This window comes from Motacilla alba, chromosome 2 (genome assembly GCF_015832195.1).
Source record: "Motacilla alba alba isolate MOTALB_02 chromosome 2, Motacilla_alba_V1.0_pri, whole genome shotgun sequence".
In the NCBI taxonomy this organism is placed as follows: domain Eukaryota; kingdom Metazoa; phylum Chordata; class Aves; order Passeriformes; family Motacillidae; genus Motacilla; species Motacilla alba.
In genome coordinates, this window is record NC_052017.1 from 145058116 (window position 1) to 145081892 (window position 23777).

The 23777-nt window shown below is 37.9% G+C and overlaps 1 protein-coding gene across 2 annotated transcripts in view; it reads left to right on the forward strand.

Annotated features, from left to right (window-relative positions):
- The window catches only part of KHDRBS3 (KH RNA binding domain containing, signal transduction associated 3), a 92205-nt gene that overhangs the window by 38455 nt on the left and 29973 nt on the right, over positions 1-23777 (forward strand). For both annotated transcript variants that reach the window (XR_005255695.1, XM_038126985.1), the window contains exons 4-6: positions 2035-2181; positions 8344-8483; positions 18645-18837. Coding sequence is in view for 1 of the 2 variants with exons in the window: in XM_038126985.1 (XP_037982913.1) it covers positions 2035-2181; positions 8344-8483; positions 18645-18837 (480 nt within the window). In the remaining variant the exon portion in view is untranslated. The remainder of the gene's footprint in view (positions 1-2034; positions 2182-8343; positions 8484-18644; positions 18838-23777) is intronic.

A 23777-nucleotide genomic window follows, 5' to 3' on the forward strand; every position in this document is an offset into this window, starting at 1 on the left:
TACTTACCTTAAATTTCTGAGGGGAACAAACCTTGTAAAGAAAATTGGAACAAATAAAGCATAGGAAATCCTAATACTGATTATTGGTTAATGTCTCTCTTTGGCCCATGATTTAGCATGCAGTGGGCAAACCAAGCCAATAGATGTCAAGTCATGGAAGGCAGAGAATTTTATGGGAGCTAAATTGCTGTCAAAGAGGGATACTGGAATGGGAACAAGTTGTGGCTTTTGTGTTGATCTTCATGGGAAACAAAAAAAAAAACCTGAAATGCTTAATGTGTTCCTATGGTTGTGAGATGTAGCCAGTGAGTGAGTGAGCTTATTTTCATTTGTGTGCTGTTATAAGAGTTTTAGTGTGTAGTATTTTCATAGAACCACAGAATATCCTGAGCTAGAAGGTACCCACGTGGATCATCAAAGTCCAACTTCTGGCCTTGCAAGTAATGGAGAAAGTAATGGAAGCATTGCCAAGTCATGTTACAGAACTAAAATAAAATACAATAATAAAGTGAACTCAGCAAAAAAAGCACAGAGTTACCTTAAAAGTTTGGTTATGGGAATAATCTTAAAAAAAACCTGCATTGAAATTCTATATGTTTTGTTGAAGGTGCTGATTGAAATGCTTTTTTACCAGGTCCTACACAGAAAATGGTGACTCTATTGCTTATTGCTTTTATCAGCCAACTTGATTGATAAACATAGACAGGAAGTTTCTTAGCACTCTGCTTTCTGCACAGACCAACTGCACAGTGATATTTTTTTGTCTTTAGGAGAAGAGGACAAGGAACATGTGGTGCAAGTATATACTAAAAACCAGTATATGAGGACCTCAACTAGCTTCCAGTGCTAGTGACTCATATGTTTGGAGTAACTGTGCCTAAAGTATTTAACTGAGAAGCAGTTCCTATTGAAACTAAATATTTGAGCTGTGACATTTATATTGGGTTACTTTCTATTTTTATGATCTCTTATTTTAATGTACAAAATAATGATTTTACCGATGGAGTCTAATCCTGCTGAGTGACTTCTTAATATTCTTGGTCTGGGTGCTCTGACAGCAATTTAGACCGATTTTTGGGTTTTTTTCCTGTTTTAAACATCTTCATAGTTAAACACAAATCATGTTAAAAAGAATGGTATTCATGAAGAGCAGAAATGAATTGTCACACAGAAACCTCAACCCATAATTAGGGGTGTGCAGGGGAGATTTCAGCTATCATTGCAATTTACAATTTTAGTAATCTTAAGGGTGAAGTGCTTACCTGGTGCTTGCCAAATACAGGAATCTGCAGGGAGGTGTTAGTTTTTTAGACAACAGAACTGCTAATTAATTGATACAATGTTATCTGGTAAAGCAATGAAATTATTTTTAGTGCTGGTCTCATCCCTTAGGACTAGTCAAGTACACACTGGTGAGGAGCAGCCTGAAAAAGCAAGTGCTGCCCTTTTGGTCTGTGGATATTTTGCATGTGAATGTCAGTATTTGAGAACTGAGCTCTGCTTTACTCCATTGAACTCAGCTTTGCAGTCATTGAAGTGGGTTGGGTGAAGGACGATGAAAGCAATAAGCTTGCTACTGAAATAGCTAGTGAACTCTTTTTGCTAATGTTCTCTTCCCTCATTTCATATGCTGTTAGCTTTATGTCCAAATAGCACAGTTCTGAGAAGGATGCACTCATTGGATAAAAACTTCAGTGAGAACAGCATATTAATACTGAAATTGAAATAATATTGGTAAAAGAAGCCCACTCTTGTGGAATATTAGATCAAACCTGTTTCTGTAGACTTTACTTGCAAGAAAAGAGCGTCTTCATGAAACTGGTGCACCTGGGAAAACTCTTGGAAGCATTCCTCCTTGTGCTACAGCGTCTGTATGTGAGCAGGAGCTGTTGGCTCTTACTTGGTGTTACTTTTTTATTTGCAGACATCTGAACATGAGTGAACAGTGTCTGCAAATTCCTCTGGAGAAACTTCAACACGTGCATTACGTTTCAAACAAGAATGTGTAAAACCAATCTTTTTCTTATCTCCTAGGAGGAAGAGTTGAGAAAAAGTGGAGAGGCGAAGTATTTCCACCTAAATGATGACCTACATGTTTTAATTGAAGTATTTGCTCCACCTGCAGAAGCATATGCCAGAATGGGACATGCATTGGAAGAAATCAAGAAGTTCCTGATTCCTGTTAGTATTTTTTTTTAATGAGAATTCTGGTAGTCTTAAATGAGAAATGTTATCTGTAAAACTGAGTAAGCTGGTCTAGCAAAGGTGTCCCTGCCCATTGCAGGGGGTTGGAACTAGATGATGTTTAAGGTCACTTCCAACTCAAACTGTTCTATGATTCTGAACAGCGCACAGTATTGATCAGGTCATGTTGCTTGATTATTTTGTGAAAGAAATGATGATTGTCAAATACTTTGCATTTTGATACAGGCACTTACTGCGTGAATCTGTAACTGTCCACACAAATGTCATGACCTAACCTACAGTAAAATAGAAACTTATTCTTGCTTAATTAGTCATATGCAAAGTATCACAGACTGCAAATGTAAAAATCTGTAAGATGTGTGCCTTTAATGTTTTCTTGGTACATGTGAAGCATCAGTTCTGTTTAAGAATTAATACATTTGAAGCTGTAGTTTTTCTCTCACGTGTAATCCTGGTTTAGTGTTGAGTGCTGAAAATCAATACAGGTTTATCTTGTATCTTCATTTTTATCACAATACTAGTGATACATGAGTGATACTTGTTCTCTGGTGTATACTTCAGCTTCCATTGTATGGGTGTATAAAATGACATCTGGTTTCCAGTACAATTTTGTACTCTAGGCTTGGGATATATCTAGTTATTGGTTTCTAATGTCTTCTATAAGAAGATAATTTCATCTGCACTTCATGTAAGAAGCAACCTTACATCTTTTCAATCTTAAACTGCTTGAAAAAGTCCAGCCTCTCTTATGAAGCTCTGGAGCACTTGAGGTGATGTATCTCTGTGTGAAGTTCTCAACTGTTTTAGCTCTTAAGTGAACATTTCTTCAGTCTTTATTGGTGATCAAAGGAATAGTATAGAAAGCAAAGCATTCTTAAGGTGCATTGACTTCTGTTTATTTTTACTGCTGAAAATGTTACCTAGGTGTTAGTCTTTATTTGTGTCAGATCTGTGAAGTGTGGGCACCTGGCCAATGAAAAGTTTCCTGAGGCATGTGTCTGAGTGACAGCAACTTGTAAATGTCTGAGTAGAGCCAGAGTGGCTGTACTGGGGACCAGTTGGAGTTGTTTCTTGTACAGTTGGTGCTGGTGAGTTAACAGTGCTCCTGTGTGTATTTTGGGAATTACAGTTTGCACCAAACCTAGTCCACATCTGTGTAACCGCCCAGAGAGTGGTTGGGCACCAAAACAGGCCCCCAGGGAAATGGTCATAACAAAAAACCTGACAGAGTTCAAGAACTGGACAGTGCTCTCAGGCACATGGTGGGATTCTAGAGGTGTCCTGTGTAGGGCCAGGATTTGGACTGAAATGGTCCCTCTTGGTCCCTTCCAACTCAAGCTATTTTATGAAACTAAGTCTCCAGGTGACTGAAGCTGTGTGCTCTTTGAGTGTTTCCTCTGACCTGTTTTCATCAGAATGAAGTGAGTTCATGTGCCCCAATACTACACTGTGTTATGAACCAAAGGATGATAAATGACAATTGTCATCTAATTCAGTTGGAATATGTCCTGATGTGAAATAACCCTAATGTAGATGCACTTTAGGACAGTTAAAAAGCAAAGATGTCCTGGGTGTTATGTTCTCATCGTATAAAAAATCAAGCATCACATTGTACACTTGTCTGCAGGTTCCAAATTGCTTTTTTCTTGATGCATATGAAAAGAGGTGAATGAGCATACTATTGTTCAGACATCCTAACAAATCAGACAGGGGATACTCAACAGAATATTTGTAGGAATGCTGGGCTATCATAATGTCAAAGGTTACTCTATTTACATGATTCATGATTTAATGGTGTGGAGTGATAAGAGAGAATTAAGTTCTTGGCTATTCTGGGCAGCAAACAGCTGCCTTTTTTAGATAGAAATATGTTTAATTTGATAAATGCTTCTTGCACGTTCTGGAAGGAAGGATATGCCTGATCCCCATGCCCCTTTCATCAGAGGTCTTATTTTTCTTCATTGAGCTTGATTTCCCTAATGTTGCCATAAACGAAGTAAGCTTATCATAACCTGGTCATTAGTGTGTTAAGCCAGTAGAATTACAGACTGATAACAAGCAATTCCATTGACTGGTGCTTATACACTTTTCCATCATTATTTTTTGATCATTGCATCTTTATTATACTGAGCTGAACTGATGCGACATAATCTTTCCTGAACTGTGGGATCAAGCCAACACTGTCTTAATTTCCCTTTGGCTTTTCAAATGTAAGCTTATCAGAATTGCTCTAAATGCCTTAATCTCTTTCGCCTATCCCCCCTTGCAGCAGCCACTGAAGGAATAAGTAGCAGCTTTTTCTTCTCTAGAACTACTGTTTGGTTCACTGCTGCCAAATGCAACTTGGTGTTTGGGGTTTGTTTTTGTTTTTTTTTTCCTTCAAGGTGTGTTGTGGCTTTCTTAAGAAATTACCTGTTTTATTTCAGGAAAGATGTCCTGCTATGAGTATATATGATTATGATCATAATTTGCATTCTCCTCACAATGTAGGGTCACCGACTTCCTATAGTTTTAGATGCTAAACCAAATTTATGAACATAGTTACTGTTCATTTTTCAGATCAGTGCTGAACGTACCACCATGTTTGGTGCTAGAATGCAGAATATCCTTGTGCTAGCTGACTATAGCAAAAATGCCTCAGCCTCTTTTATTTGATCTTCAAATCCATGGGCAAGGATCCTTGCATTGACATTTAACCTCAAGCAGCTGCAGTTGTGTTATTTCATTTAAACTTTTGGCGTTACTCAACCCAAAACATAAAAACTGGTTTTGAGGGCATTTTTAGCTGTGTTTATGTTGCCTTGAGTCTTACCTTTCTCCTGCAGTTAGAATTGTGGCTTCTGACTTTAGGTATGTTCTTTTACCTTTCTTTAAATTACCCAGACTCTTTGGTCAGCGCTCTTGTTTGAGTATTAGATTGGTGGGTGTTGTCCTTGATACTGGTTATCTCAGAATTACTTCTGTCAGGTCAAAAAGCCAGGTACTTTCAACCTCACCTGCCCCTGTATCATACCAGGGTTTCAAGGCCAGGCTGGATGGGGCGCTGAGCATCCTGATCTAGTACAGGGTGTCCCTGCCCATGGCTGGAGAGTTGGAACCAGATGGTCTTTAAGGCCCTTTCCATCCCAAACCATTCTGTGATTTTATGGCAATGGCAGTTTTGGCCATTAGAACTTAGCCTGTTTTGCTTAATCTTTGAGCAGTGGCAGTCATTTGTTTTCTGACAGATACAGCACTAATTACCCTTTGCCTTTGGTTACCAGAGATTCTTGTTCTCCTTGTCTTCAAAGCAAAGTATAGAAATGTCTTTGAGAGAACAATCTATACCGATTACATGACAATGTGAGTAGGAGTCACAACCTTTTCCTGTAGCCTGTCCTACCTTCTGTATATTTGATTTGTAAGATGTGGTGATGAAATAGCTTTTAATGGCATTTTTGAAGAGCCTGGTCGCCTTTGGAAGCTCTCACAGACTTTTCCTTAAGTAAGCTGGCAAGTAACTGTGAGGTGTAAAAAGGTGGCTGGAAACCTGATAATTATTGATTGTTCACTGTCAGGATAAAGATCTACTTGAGTGCTTTGCAAAGCTGCAAAGGGTTTTGTAGGGACCTGTCCTAACATGATATAAATAAATAGCTTTTCTGAAGGTTTGAGTGATAAATTGAAATAAGGTCTTAAGCTAGAGAGATCCCAAGAAGAGCCGCTGCCCAATGTGTTGATCTGGCTGGGTGAAAATCATAGATACAATTATAAAGAAGGTTTAGTTCGATCATGTTAGTATGGGGACTTGTGGAATGAAAATCTCTTGTGTGGATCTTGATGTAACTGTACCCTCCATGGTTGAATAAAACTCTAGTTTGTAAATTTATTCATAAAATGAGAGTATACCTGTTTGGTTGAAATTCAGCATCAGCATTTGACTGAAATTCAAGTGCTGCCACTGCCGAAGCTGCTTAGAGGTAAGGAATGCAGTCTAAAGGGTTTCCACATCTATCTTCTAGGTGAGGAAAAGATTATTGTCTGCTTAATTTGGCTTGAAGTGCACCGTTTCCGGCAGTGAGTATTCATAAATTGACCGTCTGCTACTTTTAATTGAGGAATCCATTTCAGAGTCTAATGGATTAACACTGCAGCTTATCGTGGCTGCCTTGTACTGCCCCTTCACTCTGCATCCTCCTGCTGCCTCTGGCATCTGTGATAAGGGCCATGTTTTGTGTTCTGTGCTGTGCACAGTGGAGCCCTTCTCTGTGACCTAAGGCTGCTGCTGTGTCTGGTAATATGCTGCTGGAAAGTGAGAAAGCATCAGGGTGAAAAGAAAAAGGGACCCAACACAGACAGTGGCAACCCAAGCACATCTTTGCTAAGGGATTAAATTAATTGAGTAAAAAATGATCAAAGGTATTTTTCCAGGAGCACAGATCTGAAAAAGATGTTTTGTGAAGAAATTATAAGGGGCATCTGATACAGGCTGTCAGAACTTTGATACTGTATGTTGGTGGTACAGTGTCTTGGCATTTTGTTCTATACAGGACATAGAATTTTGGTTTTGTAACCAGTTCTGATCCAACAACAAAGAAAAAATAGAGTGGGTTTCTGTACAGTAGCTGCCAGAAAAGTGTTCAGTTTCCTGTTTTTAGTTTACAGCCTGTGATGGATTGGTTATGTATTGGGTCCTGGCCATTTAATAATGGACTCTGTTTCTCAAAAGCTTCACTTATGCCATTTGAAACAGTTATTTCAGTCTTTTAGACCTTTTTCCTATTTTTTGTTTTGTTTCTGCTGCTAGATAGAGGATGATCTTAGGTGGGCAGATGTGAGTTAAATTTCAGAACCTATTTAAGGCAGTCTGGACAAAATGCTGTTATGGTGCTGCTTCTTCTAACACCAGTAACTTTCTTCAGCAATGGCATATAAAGGACAACTTTTTTATTTCCTTTTATAAAAGTCTAGGAGAAGCAGAATGTTTCAAGGATAATTGAGAGATTTGAATTCATGGAAGTTTTAATCTCCTTTCAATGCAGGGTTATGTTTCAGAGTCTTCAAGACTGCCTGACAATCTTTTGGTCCCTGTCTAGTGAATAAATGTAATAAACTCAGATTTGCAGTGAGATGCAGATTCTTTGTTTTGTCATTGAATTGTAAAATGGGTGGTGTTAGAACAAGCCTTCCTTCTTGAAATGGGAGGATTTGCAGAAGAGCTGTTGTATCAGAAGTATCCCTTTGTTTCTATGGGAGCACCTATTAATATTTTGATACTCAGTTAGTACGGATGCATCTTGGGTAAAATAGTTATCTTTAAATCACCTTTATGGCTGCATTCTGCTTGGCTCACTTTAAGTGGAGGAGAAAGGGTGGAAAAATACTTACATCTCAAGAGTTCAGTGCTGGGTCTGTTTTATTCCTGTGCGCTCTGCTTGTTTCAGAGGTTGACTCAAGGTCCCTGAAAACTGTGCTTGAGAAGTACCATATTAATTCTGTTTGTAAAAACCTGAGCTTTCTTTTTGCTAGACCTTGAGAGTAGAGGATTTGTGCAGACAGAAGTAAGCCATATGTCCTTGGCATTTTTACCATTGCATATTATAGAATTTAATTTTTTAGTTCTTCCTATTAGATAACAGTGGGTGTGTGTATTGAATGAATTCCTGTGTTTATTCTATAACTCCTGACTTTAGAAGTGTGGATTCCTAATCTATTCCTTCACTTTCATGTGCTGTTCTCAACTGTATATTTATTCTCTACTCTTTTGTAACTCTCTCTTTTTCCTGCTTTTACACACAGTCATTCTATAGCTGGAACTAAAAACTGGATCTCAGTTTAGAATATGGGATCTTGATTTTTTTTTTTTCTGGTTTCCTCCTATCTGTGCAGCATTTTAACATTGCTATTTTAACTGGTAAAGCTACATTAAAATATATCCAAAGGGAAAGAAAAACAAGCCTAAGCAGAAATGGCAGTTATTATGTAGAATTCTTTAATAATGTTTGGACTGAATAGTGTTCCTATCTTAATATGTATATTATACTTTTTCAGTGGAATGTTCAACTTTCTAAGAGGAGACTTTCAGGAGACATGTTTGCTGAGAGTGGTGGGTAAAAAAATAGAATTTTTTTTTTCTCACTCTTCCTCCCCTTGTTTTAGGACTACAACGATGAAATCAGACAGGCACAGCTTCAAGAATTAACATATTTAAATGGTGGCTCAGAAACTGCAGAAGTTCCAGTTGTCCGTGGAAAAGCATCAATTCGAGCAAGAGGAGTGCCTGTTCCTGCTTTGTCCAGGTACGTGGAATTTCATTGGAATGTGTGCATTTCAAGCTTTTCCCTGCAAACACAATTACTCCCCCCAGTACAACATGAAGGATTCCCAAAAGAAGAGCAAAATATTGGGGAAACAACCTTCATTTATTGATGGAAGTTTAATTAATTTGGACTGAATTAACAATGGTCTTGTGGAACTTGAATGCTGCCTTTGTAAAGAAGCTGTGCACAGCATAGGAGATGTTCAGTCCTACTGTGAGCACCTTGATTTCTAGCCTTGAGTGGCTCCTTAGGTGCAGTCTGTGTTTGTACCCTATGGAGTTGGAAGCAGTAAATCTCTTACCTTGACTGATGTGAATTTCAGGTAGTATCTCCAACTTACATAGTATGTTTTTCTTTTTTATGGTACTACTAAGTTTTCATAGTCATGATGAAATGATACAGAAGTGCTCTGGAGGTAGAACGTATGTATTTTCTTTTCTGAGTGGCCCTTTGTGAAAAGTGGCTTTTGTTTGATTTGCGTGGAGGCGAAGTCTACTGCTTTTGCTGTTTTTCTTTGTGACAGGAGATGTATTATTTTTACTCTAGCATCCCCCATCTTCACTGCAGTACTGAGATAACAGTTGAAACTCCTTCAAGTTCTGAAGTGTGAAAACAAAACCTAAATAAAGTTCTGTTTATGTTACAGAATACAGAGATTGTGGCTGCAGCACCTAGGTGTGACTGTTAACTGTGGTGATCTTTTCTTCTGTTTTGTGTACAGTTCTTGTCAATGCAACTTGAAACTTGCATATCTGAATGCAAGTTGTAAACTAATTTCTTGTTTCAATGCATTCCTCGTGAACTAATTTCTTAATAATACTCTGAAGCATTTTACCTCAGATGATGAAGCATGTTAGAAGAAGCAGCACTATGGAAATATTCCATATATATAGATCTCCTTAGTTAGATGTATCCTGAAAATTATTCAAATACAATGCAGAGTGCTAACTTTGCCACAGATGCTTATAATGATTCTGCTACACACTCTCAGTGTGGATACATTTGAAGTACTATTTAAAGTTTACTTCATTTTTCATGTCCTTCAGGTAATATTTCTGGGAAACAGACCCTATTGTTTGGTCGTTTCCTATAACCAAAGCTTGCTAACTGCTTTGCACTGTTAGTACCTAGTATGTGGATATGTAAATAGTTTTTTAGAACACAGCATGCTCTAAGAAAAACATCATGAGTTCTATTCTCTGGATTTTGGTAAATTATTTTTTCAAATCTGCATTTTACGCAAGAGATATACTGTTCCAGAGCTTACAGAATCCTTCAAAGTTGGTCTACAACTACTGAAATGTCTTCAGGGTAAATTTAAATGCTATTAGTGTTTGATTTGGAAATGACAGTAAAAGACTGTGGTTTTGTCATCACCATTTTTCACATATATTCTAAAGGAAAGTTAAAGGGTATCTGTTTGTATGACTTGTCCTTACTTCAAGGCTTGTCTTAAACTCCAAGACACTTTTCTGTCAAATTGAAGTGCTCTGTTAGTATACTCCTTGAGTGAAGTTCAATTCTGTTGCTACTGAGATTCTACAGCCATTGAGCTGAAGATTTCAAACTCAGTTATAAAGCTCTGATTCTTTTTTAGCAGAAATGGATTTCATTGAATAATACTTTTGTTGAAGCAAAGCTTTTAAGGCTTTGTCTCAGAGTTGGATAAAACAGTTTCAATCAGCAGCATCCCTGAGATATCCAGGAGAAGTTGAAGCAAAGCCTCAGAAGACTTGCAAAATGAAGTTTAAAACCTTGATCCTAACCTTTCTTTGTAATCTGCAGAATGGTGTTATGATACCAGTCTTTATACATGAAACATCTTGTTGAGTGTGTTTAAGTTCCCACTTTTGAAACCTTTATTACTCTTGAATAGTTTCAGTTAAAAAAAAAAAAGTACTAATTTATGTGGTTTTTGCTCCTTATCAGATGAGTGGGAACTGGATATAATACATCTATTAAATCTATTTTTAGCCCATAACAAAATTTTATTTTGTAGAAAACAGTACATTTGGTTTGCATACAAAAATTCTAGTTTATGTGCAGACATTCCTGTGTGTGGTAAGTAATTTCCTAATGGTTGTGGTGTAGCAACTCTATTCTTTTTTTTTTTTTTTGGATTGTTCCTGATTTTCTTGACTAAATTTTTATTACTCTAGAGTCAAGTAAGGTTTTGTTTGTGACTGGATGGAATTTGTTCTGGAAGAGCCGTGTGTGTTGCGAGCTTTACATTCAGCAGTCTCTTTTCTCATCATTGATCTCGGTGGATACAGCTGCTTCCTATAGCTATTTCCTTTCCCCCCTCCTTGCCCCAAGTTTTTGTCCCAAATACTTTTAAAGATGACCTTCAGATAATCCCAGCACTTCAGTTTTCTGTAGTGTTCATGCTGAGCACTTTAACTATTTTGACATAACCAACCCCTCTACACAACAAGAAGGGAAAGTGGTGAAATCTGGTTTTATTCCTTTGCTTTTATTATGATCTTAAATTCTTTTCTGGAGGCAACTATATAAAATGATCATACAAGTTGCTTTTTAATTTTTTGTGATGGCAAGCTTAGAAGGATCCATGGTGTTTAATGTGATGATGTTAGGGTGTGAAACCAGAAAATGTAACTCTTTGGGAATCAGTGTCTCTTTACTGCATGTGTGTTCCCATCCTGAATCAGTGCTTTATAAATTATAGCCACCAAAATGTGAATTTTGATTTCTGATTAACTAAAAACTTAAAATACACATATTAAAATTCTAGAGGAAGGTATCCCTACCCATGGCAACAGAGTTGGAATTTGATTGTTAGGGTCTCTTCCAACCCAAACCTTTCTATGACTCTATACATGTTAATGTACACCTCTAAGGAGGTTTTGAAGCTATAGCAGCATTTCTCTTTAAAACTTCACACTATTTTAAGAATAAAAATAAGATTCAAGGATCACTCATTTGTGACTCCAACTGAGAGGTTTTAGAAAAGTGAAATTCTAGAGTATGATAATAATAAGTCTAAGGATTTAGACTAAAAGTTCCTTGATACCTTGGGGTGACACAGGGGGAACCATTTCATGTCACTTATGTCTAGAAAACAGTGCTAGAATCACAGAATGGTTAGTTTGGATGAGACCCTTAAAGACCATCTCATTTCACTGCCTGCCATGGGCAGACCTTCCCCTAGACCAGGTTGCTCAAAGTCCCACCCTGGCCTTGAACACTTCCAGGGATGGGGCATCTGCAACTTCTCTGGACAGCCTCTTCCACTGTGTCTCAATGCTCTTATTATAAATTTCTTCTTTATGTCCAATCTCAACCTGCCCTCTTCAATTGGAAGTGGTTGTTCCTCATCCTATCAGTATGGAACCTGATAAAATTACTCTTTTTCTTACAGGCAGATTCATTTAGCTATTGAAAGACCACAGTAAGGTAGAGCTGGCTGAGTTCACACCCCAGATTAAGAGAGATTGTACTTGAAAAAAATAGTCTCATTAAAGAAATGGCATATTTCTGGTTTATGCTTTCAAGAGGGTATGGAGGGTTTTTTTGCTTTTCCATTTATTATTCATATTTCAGTCCATGCATGGCTGGTGTCCTAATGGTTGAGTGACTGTCACTGTCTGGGGAAAAATAAAACTGCTACAGAAGTTGTGAGTTAGAACTTGCTGTCTTGTATATTAGCAGATGAGCTGATGTGGATCACTGCTGCAGTGTGTTCACAACTTCCAGCTGCTTTCCTGCCACGACTGGAATGAACTGGTTTCTTTTTTTGAAGAATCACTTTTTTTCTTGAGAACATGTAGGTAGTGAAGTGCAAAAGATTCTGTAGCACAAAATAAATATTTGACAAAGCCAGCTCAGGATCTAGGCCAAAGGCAGATATTATTAATGTTCACTGTGTTTTGTTTTAGTTTTGTGATCTCCCATTTTCCACAAAATTGAGGCATGAACATATGTATTAATGTTTTGAAATATAAATATAAAATAAAAATTTTTCAAGGGTGTTAACTCAATGGTCAATGGTGGCCCTTTTTTTTTTTTTTTTTTTTTCAAAAAAGGATGAAAGGTCAGGAATCTGAGCTCTGAGTTGTATCCGCATATCGGTGTTTTAGTATTTTAAAATACCAGCACTGAAATAACAGGTCTGTTATTTTTCAGATGTCTAATATTAAACAAAAATATTTATTGTTTGAAGAGCACTGAATTTTGCTGTCTGTGCTCACATGAAGATAATATATCAACATCTCATAACCAGATTTGTTAGATCTATTTATTGAACAGTGTAAATCCCTGCAGATACATAGAACTATGAATGCTAAAATTAAAGAATTTCAAGTGTTTCCTCATTGAATAATGTAGTGTTCAAGAACTGGTCTTAAATTTTGCGGGTATTTCTATTTTAAAGCTGTTCTTCCATTTAATGTTTCTGAGGGGAGATAGTGCAAAAGGATCTTCATAACATTAGCTATTCCATTTTTTTGTTTCACTAAGAGTGAAGGAAAGCTGTGAACTGACTCTAGTTAGGATTTCATGATGAGAATAATTTTAGTCACTCAGCCATCCAGTGATGGGCTAAACTTGAAATAAAAATCAGTGTGATTCTAGAGCAGAGAAAGTGCTAAATGAAGTGATAGAAGTGGCTGTTGCTGAGGGCAGCTGGAGATGAGTGTAAGTGAAATGCTGTGCCTGCTACTGTAGGCAAGGGCAGTAAGTTAGTTTGCTGGAAATAAATCCTAGAAACAGTGTGGGACTACTACAAAGTAGAAATGTCAAATATTCTTGCTAACAAAGGCCAAAGAAGAAGTATCTAAGTTGTATAAGTTGGTAAAATACTATTTCAGTGGGAATCAGTGATTAAATCAGTACTTGTGAATTCCTTCTGAGCATTCACAAATGTTTTGAGTCTTACTTCGTGTAGCATAGTTCTAAGTGGCACTAGATTTTGATGTTAGACTTTCTTGACAATGTTTTTACTTACAGAATAAATTCAGGATTCAAACAATGAGTTGTTAATCACAAAATTCAATACATTAGTAATGCTGTAAGTGGACACAGTAAGGTAGACTTTGCTCTTGCACATTTTTAGACATTAACCATCATCTGTCATTACTCCACAGTTTTTACAAATCACTTTAGCACCTTCTGACACTTTTGTTAGAGGTTTTTTCTCCCCTTCTCTTGTGTGTTTCCAGTTTTATAGAAATTGTTCTTCACTTTGTATTTTCTTTTTCTTCATACACTGAAGTGCAAGTGTTAGTAACGAAAAAATGTCATGAGAGGAGAGTTAGATTCCAACAAAAACAGCTTCCTATGACAATATCTTCAAGGGATGATGTGGTATGTAAGTTAGATTAGAGTATTCCTTCCATTGTGTTGTGAAATAAAAGATATTAAATGAGTTACTGGGATTTTTTTTACTTAGTCTAGTCCATGGTACCCAGATATAAAAGCCTTTTTTAATGCAGGGCCTACAAGATAATTACCCAACTTCAGGAGTAAAATTATTCAGAATTTAACAATCTAAATTTCTTGTGTGTTTAATGGAGAAGGGTTAACTTCTTCACTGGATTCACCACTGCCAGATTAAATTCAGGAAAGTCAAACCCAAAGGGATTATGAAGATGAAACAAATACCTTAAATTTTCCTTAAGCATTAATAATCTGGCAATAAAATGTTTCTTTGAGAGCAGGGGACAATGGACTCAAGTGCATAGGTGAGCATTTTGTTGCTAAAGCCTTTATGGAAGTGACAACACCACCAGGCTAAGCAAAAGGATTTGCTGAGTGTGTTTACTGCCAATAATTAAATACTAGTGTGTGTTTGATAGAAATTGCAGTTAATAGGTACGTAAAGTTTTTCTCAAAAACATAGCAAAAAGAAATTGAAATGCTAGAGTCCCCTGTGATGCTCCAGCATTGTGTACTGCAGTGTTGTACTCTGAGAGGTTATTGGCACGGACCTTTTTATTTCACCTTTCCTAAAAATAAGACACTCTAGCCCTGTTCCAAAGTATTTGCACAATCAAAGTTCTCAAAAAGTTTGGAGACAGATCTGTGGGAGGTTCAGTGCTTATTTTGTACATGCCATCAGCCTGGATATACAGCACTGTAAAAGTTTTTATGGGTTCATACTCAAAAGAGGTTCTTATTGAGGGCATTCAGAAGATTTCTTACAGGGACAGAGGTGACACCATGGTAAAGAGGAAAGAAAATAAAGACAAAAAAATGCCTTTCTTATATTTTAGAAAGTGAGCTGTTAGTCAAGGCTGACAGTGGGCTAACAAACCAGCTTTGATAATGTGCAGCTTGTTACAAAGGTTTTTATAAAGGAAATAAAACTAATCAGCTGTCTGGTAGCAAAGATGAGGGAAGATGAAGGCACCTGGAATTTGGCTTGCAGAAGGTTGTCCTTGGGCAATGAAGCAAACAGTGGAAGAGGTCTAGGAGCCATGAGAAGTTTGATTTGATGGTAAGGTATCTTTGGATGTGATAAAACAGAGCTGGGATAAAATATGTAAAATAATTGTTCTAATTATTAGCAGTTGTGCAATGATTCTTTCAGTTATAGAGAGGAAAGGGTGGAGAACAGACCCTCTGTGCAGTTTCTTCAGAGGCTTTAGAAGCAGATGGATACCCCTCAAAAGTAGTTGATTAGGAGATGAAAAGTCCGGGAAAGAATGAAATTTCAAAATCAGCTTCATTCACTTTTGTTTGGTCCTGTGTCTGGCCACCAGGGAGGAGCTCAGCACCTCCTGTTCCACTGCTCCCCTTGAGGAAGGTGTAGACTATGCTGAGGGCACCCCTCAGCCTTCTCCATTCCTCTGATGTTTCTTTTGGACCCATCAGATAAGCTGCAATTGTCATTGGTAGTATGAAAGTGCTTTAATCTACTTAATTGTTCCTGATAGGTGAACAGTTCTAGACTGCTCATCTGGACACAGTTCCTGATGCACTTCCAGTTATTTTATGTTTGGGATTTTTTTAATTAGGAAAGAAGCTGATTCAGGAAACAAGTCTGCGAATACACACAGTTGAATAGTGAAGTTTTGTATGTACTCTTATGTTTTCTAAAATTGTATTTTTTAGTGTCCTGAGCTCTGGACCAGTCTTAATTCTAGATATCCTTTAGGCAGTTGTAGTGCAGAACCTATTAGTTTGTGTAATGGTAGGATAGATAAATTTATATATGTGTAGATATTAACTCCCAAGTGTCCCCTCCTGTAAGTTGGATTTTTTAGCAATTTTCTTTTCTAAAGCATTCAGGTTGGGATTCAACTACAAATTAGAGTAGGCATCTGAACCTCTGTTGCAGTTTATTGAAAATTAGTGCACGTATTTTTATTTGTTCCTTTTTTTTCTGTAATTTGTCTCTAAACCATTGGCAGCACTATCCAATGGATTACTGGAAGAACAGTTCTACCATGAGGAATTGTTCAGTTATTCTTGATGGTGTGGCAAAATCTTAATGTACATGTGCAGGTAGACATTCATATATATGAATTGATCTGCTCTGGTGATTGAGGCTCACTCTGGGAGGTTTCCTGATTCTGAGACCATTGAAGGACTTTCAGGTATCTTGGACCTGCTTTTCTGAGTATCTTGTTTTATTAGGATTCTTCCTTGGAGGTTAGAGTTGGGTTCAGCCTTCCAGGTGATACCTCTTTTAAAACCTGTTCTAGCTTTACTGAGCTCCTACTGCCCTTTCTCAAGTGCTCTCTTTTTTGATAATTGTTGTGTATTTGTTCTGACTTACCACAGAATTGCTGTCTCCCAACATCATATATGCACATTTTACTCTTTTAAGCATTTTAAACATAATTTGTGTAGCTGCCCTTTTCAAATTAAGCAATACCTATTAAGCAATACCTGAACAGATCTGTTGTTTTTGCAGAGCTGTGCAAAGGTTTCTGTTCAAGTGGTTCCTCTATATTTGAGTCTGTTCATTGTAAATGTGCATCAAGCTTCTTTACTTCCCCTATAACTTCTTTAAAAATAACAGTTCTTGAATTAAAAGGATTTACAATTTACAAACTTTTATGCAAGTTAAAAGAAATAACAATTTACAGTTTCTAAAAATTGCCTCTTAGCATCATAACCCGATACAACTCAAATCCGTGTGGTGCTGATTGAACTCTGCTGTCACTGGGTTTTTTGTCTCTGTGCTTTTCCAGTCTCTTCCAGCCTGATGCAGTAACATGAGAACCATACAGCTCAGATTAAGAGGTCCTGTAGGAGGAATGAACACAGTTATGAAAAGTTAAGATCATAAATGATCTCATAATACAAGAGAAATATTCCCACCCATCACCATCCAATCCTTTTAACTGTTTTTTGAAATGCAGAAAAGACCTCCTCACGTGGATCTAGTTTTTCTAATTACTTCTCAAGAATAAATCTGTGCTAGCTTGAAAATCTGTACCTTTTTTCTTCCCTTAAATGTTTTTCCATATTTTCCAGCATATTTCCTGCTTTCACTTGCACCGTGCCTGAAGGATGCTGTCATGATTATGCCTAATGATTCTTAAATCTTTCTACTGACCTTTTTCTTTTTTTTTTTTTACTTGGTATTGACTATATTCTGTGCCCCTAGGTTCATTTCCCTTTCTCTGGCTTCTCCTGGAAAGTATCACATTTGCTATTTCTTTATATTACTTTAGCAGGCTGTGTCTGGAAACATCACTGCTCACCCCTGCCCCCACTACAATGAAGTCAAATAAGCAGCTGTTACCCAGTCCTGAGGAGGCATTCTACAGATAGCCAAAACCAAGTAATAAGCACAGTGTTAAATCACTTACTCTCTAGGCTTGTTTAAAATACTTTGTGACTGTGTTTTGACCAGTAATAAAATTAATAAAATCTATCCTGGTTTTACCTTTACATTTTTTGCATTCCTCATTCAGTGATGCAGTTTTTGAAATACTACTTATTTGTGGGAAAATGATTGTCTTGTTTTGTGATTCATTTATTGATGTGAAATTATATGATTTGTATGAAATGGGATAGGAAATTATAAGGTCAAATCTGGATCTTTATCATGCTGTTCAAGTTGGAAATTTCTACTGAAATCAGGACATTTTTACTCAATTACTGGTCTTGAGATTAATTAGATAATGGCTTGGTAGGTAGAAAGATAGGGTGTAGATCTTGTGCCTTGTTACCTTCTATGTATCTGTTGGAGTGTATGATAAGGGCCTGACTTCTTTGGAACAATTCTATTTGCCAACAGCAGTCATTCAGACTGAATTATATCTCCTTTAGGAGAGGAGATGTCTGTTAGGGAGATGTCTAATAGGGAGATGCCTATTAGCAATGTTTTAGATGTCCTATTTAAAAGAGAGTAAAAGATGCAAATTTCTCACAGATTGTACCTCTAAGTCTCTCCCTTTACTACAGGGAGGTAGGAGGAAAAGCCACTTCTAAATGGATCAAATGTTTTTTGAAAAGTGGTTCAACTGAAGTCTTATTTTCATTTTTCAGCCCTATGTTAAGTGTCCAAAGTAATGGAATGCAAGTTAGTGCCTATCATGCTTTCAGAATTTTTGACCAAATATGCTGTTATTTAGTATTCTTAAATACATATAGGACATCAGGTTATATCCTCTAATCACCCTGCATTTTATTACATTTGGATGTTTCCTGAAACAGATGGAAATCTCTTCAGAAGCAGAAGAAAATGTACTTTTTGTGATGCACTCAGTGTCTCTCAACCAATGTGATTTTTGGGTTGTGTTCAGAAGCTTTCATGGATCAGAAGGAGTGGCAACTGATTCCTCTGTGCAGGGTTTGAGTATGATATAGCCTGACACCTTCAAATGAAGCTGTTACTCTGTGCTTGTGATTTCACAAACTAGAAGTCAAATTCCAGTGAAGTTGCCTGATTCCAGCAGATTGTTTTGGGTGTGTCTGCGTGTGTGAGAATGACTCAAGTCAGTGCAAGGTTCATCCCTGAATCCCAAGTCTAGTTTGTACCTTCCAGCATTTTTTGCATAACGCGTGTAATCAGATTTAAGCCTACAGAGAAAGGACAAACTCTAAATCTCTTCTAGACTTTTTCTGGCTGTAGCAAAGCAAAACTTCCATGATGTGGGGGAGGGAGGTGTTGGAAGGGAGGCCCTGGCTATAGTGTTTAATGGTGAGTGATCCATGTGTTTGCAGGGGCCGTGGGGGAGTGCCTCCACCACCAGCAGGAGTGCCCAGAGGGGCACCAGCTCCCAGGGGAGTCCCTCCCAGCAGAGGACCAGTCAGTCGGAGCCGGGGACTTCTGGCACCCAGAGCACGAGGAGTTCCTCCCCCGGCAGGGTACCGGCCCCTGCCGCCACCCCCCGCACAGGAGACCTACGGGGAATATGTAAGTGGAGCTGTGGATGTGCTGGGCATGGAGCCTGTGTCATTCTGGAGAGGTCAGATCCCTTCAGAACTCTGTGCAATCTCTGTAATTGGCACCTAAGTAAGTGCTACACCCGACACCTCTGACAAATGTGGTCATCTCTCTTTATCACTTTAGGCTTGAACTGTTCAATTAAAAAAAAAATAAAATCAGGTTATATGTATACACCACCATAAAGACATTTACTGTGCATTTGGCTAAATAGTTATGTGCCTCTTAAATGTTTAATATTAGGTTTCTGCTTTCCAAAAAATCTGAAAAATCTCGATTGTTGTGGACTTTTAATTCTCAACTAAAACAGAATAATATTCTAATCTTCCTTCCTAAGCCTATCTTTGTGGTCATATAGTGGTTTAATGATCAGACATGTAAAGTATTTTTATGAAAGCTTCAGAACTAATCCTAAAATTTTAACAATGCACAGTATATCTCAATAAGCCATACATATCCATCTTGATTTTACTGTATTAAACATTAGAACTATATCAAAATACTTTTTATGTTATTTATGACAAAATTATGCAGTTAAAATTGTTAAGGAAAACTTAAATTGAACTTACAGAGCAGTAAGATAGAGAAAAAAGATCATTAAGTCAAAACTGTAGTGATAAAAATTAATTTAGTCTTATAGAAAAATAATACCTTCAAGGACAATGGTTTTAATACTAAAGGTTTTAGTGTGCCCTCTTTAGAGCCAAGTGTGTCTGGACTTCATTGTTTAGACTAGCAAGAAAGGAGATTCTGTGTTTCTGAAAATGTCTTTGCTATTTAGATATTTTTTGCTTTTCTCTAAACCTTTCTTTTACTTACCTTCACCTCTCTTCCTCCAAAGATTCTCCACCAAAACCGTCTAAATCAAATACCGGGGTTTTTTCCCTTTAGGCAGAAACCCGGTTTTCTATATAACACTTGTAGCTTTACAAGGGAAGAAGTTCAGTGTTGTTAATGTAAACATTTATGCATATAACTGAAAAAAGTCATAAGAAGTTAATGTAGTTCATTAATTTTGAGGAAGAATACTTTAACAATGTGCCTAAATTTCCCCTGACTATACTTGACAAGCCAAAGTGGGTATTACAAATAAGTGGTTCTCTCACAATGCTTTCCAAGACATCAATCCTCATTGTACACCTGTTTCCAGGACATGCATTCTAGAACACAGAGAGAGATGGCAGAATAGAAACCTCTTTGAGTAACCTCGTATTTCTTTATGATCTGCCATTTATAGAATGTGTCTATAGAAGTGGTGTGGAAGTAACAGCTGTTTGCCTCAGTAGCCTGAAGTATGCTTCACTTCTAGGGAGAATAATTAGAAAATAGCACTGTACAGAAAAATAGTGCTGTGCTAAATAACTTCTAAGAAGAATTTTCTTTAGAACTGGATCACTTATCTACCAGAAAAGATACCTTAGCTGTGATAGATATGGTTAGATATAGTACTAAAGCTGTAGTTGAAAAAGCAGATCTAGATGGTCTATTTTTTCTTTAGAAGAGCATTTAGCAGGGACATAAGCCATTGGTGTGTTGCATGTTCAGTGTTAAATTTGATGCTTGGTATTTTTTTGCTTGTCCATTTGTGGTACATTATTTAAGTGCCTTATCTCTGTCTTTTACAGGCCAAGGGAGCATGGTATGAGTCATTGGTAGTATTTCTGTGCCTTCTTTACAAACTCCTGCTTAGTTATATCTAATACTAAAGCATTAGTTTGCCAACCTGAGCAGAATAAGGTCCTGTTGGTTGAGAAGTGTCTGTAGAATGAGAACATCAGAAACACTGGGGGGTACCAAAAGCTATTTTAAGCACTGCCAGAGCTTTGGAGACTGAGGTATCTAGCGAGGTGACAGAGAAACCTTTAGAAGTGTATTGGGTTTTTGTGTCCAGGTTTTGGAGGCAGAGGGGTGCAGGAGTGATTTCTGTGAGGCACTTCTGGAAGCTTCTGCTGTGCCCAGCAGAGCCAGTGTTAGCCAGCTCCAAGGTGGTCCTCCTGATGGCCAAGCCAAAGCCCAGCAGTGGTGGTACTACCTCTGGGAAAATGTGTTTAAGGGAGGGAAAAAATCCCAGTCTGGAGCAGTCTGTTCCTAAAGGGCTTCACCCCATGCAAGGTGCCTACACTGGAACAGTTCATGGCAAGCTGCAGCCCAGGGGAAGGGCTCACATTGGAGAAGTTTGTGTTGGACTGTCTCTGTGGGAGGAATCTGATGCTGGAGCTGGTGAAGAGTGGGAGATGTCCTGTCCCTGGGGAGGAACGAGCAGGGACAAGGTGTGGTGAGTTCACCACGGCCCCCATTCCCATCCTCTGCATTGCTGTGAGGGAACGAGTGGAGAATTTTGGAGTGAAGTTGAGACTGGGAAAGGGGAAGGTGTTGCTCAATTGAGTTTTTATTTCTCATCATCCTACTCTGATTTCATGGGTAATAAGCTTATTTCCCCCAGCTGGGTCTGTCTGACAGTAACTGGTGAGTGATCTTGAGCCATGAGACTTTTATGGTTTCTCCCCCCTGTCCACCTGAGGAGGGCTTTGGTGGGCACCTGGTGTCCAGTCAGGGTCAACCCACCACAAGAAGACTTTCCATTGAGGATTGGAAAGTCCTGAGGATTCATGAATAACTTTTCATTCCCTTAGGCTTACAAGCCTTTGCTTTGTATTCATTAAACTGATGTGAAACTATGCAAGTCCAGGAGGAAGCAAACTGTGTGTGGATGGAAGCTTTGAACCACTCACTCCTGTAACTGAATATCTCAACGGTGATTTAGGGCTTTCAGTATGTAAAGTCCTTGCCCATTTCCTCTGTTGAGTGCTATTAAATCTACCTTGTTACAGACAATGAATTGCAGCATCCTTTTTCCTTCACTCCCTTTGCTAACTCTGTGTAGTCCTTGCAACCAATGAGTTTGTAACATCTATGACAAGCTCAGTCATAGATGCCTCCTGCTTATCCTGATATCTCTCCTTCCTCTGCTTGATTAAGTAGCTGGTTTTCTATAAATAGTTACCTTCAAAATGGAAAAGGGAATGCCTGTTTCATTCTGAAAAGTTGGAAGTGTTACTTCTGGTGGCAGTATTTCACTTGGGGAAAATATCACGGGCAAAAAGTCGCTAATTAGAGATGCATTTTAATGTAAGATCAAGAAAACTGTGTGAACATTACTGTCCTGTGTTTAGAGCCCTCAGGGAAGTGTTCCAGAATCTTGCCCATTACAGAAAGGTCTGCTCAGGGTGAGCTACCTCTGTTTTCTGTCAGCTTTCTGGGGTCTTTGCATTGGTGGCCTTTGAATGCTTCAGCTTTCCCTGCAGAAGTCACGCAATGTTCCGGGCTAGCAGCAGTAGTGGCACGTCTTTCCAGTTCAATATAAGCAGTTTTCCCACTCCACTGTTGCCAGTCTCACTTATGTATGAGTCTCAGCTGCACTACTCATTCCTCCTGAGACCCCACCACACTGTTAGTACCATGATGAAGCTCTTGAAGCCACTAAATGACAGTTCCTTATCATTTTCTCTGAAGACTGACTCTTTAATAGCTGTAGCATCAGCTTATATAAGAAAAATTCCAGCCTCTACAGCCAGTCAGCTTTATAATCGCTGTTCTGAACTCACTGCTCTGGTTGCTGTGATAAACTTTCTCTGAAGACTAACAGGACTCTTATTTTTCTTTCCTCAGCTGCTTAGGTCAGGAGAAAACATGTTGTGACATGTGAAGCATGGCCAGGATTATTTCTGTAATAGTTGGATGAGGGAAGCCATACTAGGTGGATGTTACATTTGTTGAGGAACTTACAGATGGTTTCAGGAACATTTTTATCTTAATTAAATGTGGTTTTTTTTTCTTTACTCATTGAACTATACTGTGTAATAGATAAAAATATTTTTATAGATTTTTAAGCTGACAATTTATTCCACTATAATAAGAAATATAAACTGTATTTAAGTAATGTAGCTGAAAATTTTAAGCTTTTCTACAATTTTCCAATAAGCAGGAAATTAGTAACAGTGTAAGGTCAATTCCTTAGCAAATGTTGAGTCAAACATGGGTTAGAACAAAACTGCTCAGTCTCAGTCACTGCCTCGTCACATTTGTTGCTCTTGGCCTCGTCCTGCTGTTGTCTTCTTCGCAGCTTCCAACCTCTGAGGCTTTTTTCCAAATTAGCAACACAGCAGTGGGACTGAAGCTTTTAAGACTAGATTTTTATTTGATGCTGTTTTCATTTTATAAAGGCAAATATTTTGCAAATATTCTGCCAGTCTTTCACTTCTGTACTTTGCATGAATGTATTCGTGATGATGCTGTGTCAAGTCCTGTTTTGGCTGCTTAATTGTGTTAAACGCAAGTGAGTTTTATCTGAGTTCATAATCACATTTTTAGGCATTAAGAGCTTTAAACACAGATTTAAAACCTGTTGCTCTGGCAGTATGGAATGTCTCCACTAAAAAATAACTCATCAGTCCAGCATGTTGTAGCCAAGATTTGCTTCAGCACTACTTTGGAAGGCAGTGCAATCTGAATATTCCTCCCTGTTCTGGAGAAAATTTGTGTCAGAGCTTTATTTCTGGTTTTTGGCCTATTTATTTGTTTTCTTGTGTTCAGACAAGGGTTAACTCAGGGGCAGAGTTTTCTGATGCACTGACCACATTTATAATTTCTAGCAGCTAAAGCTTCAATGACATTGCTTTGTGTATTAAGAAATGGATCCAAGATGGAATGTCTACCAGTAAGAGAGACCAAGGGAGCCTTTCTAATTTTAAGTAAATTGTAAATGGAAAAAGAGCGCTGTGAATTATTGCCAATTAGATTTCAAGATTATTTTAACTTGCATACAGATACAGACCACTCAAAAGGATGTACAGAACAGTTGGATGCAAAAAAGTCACTGATTGCAACAAACTTCAAAGCCTACTCTTTAA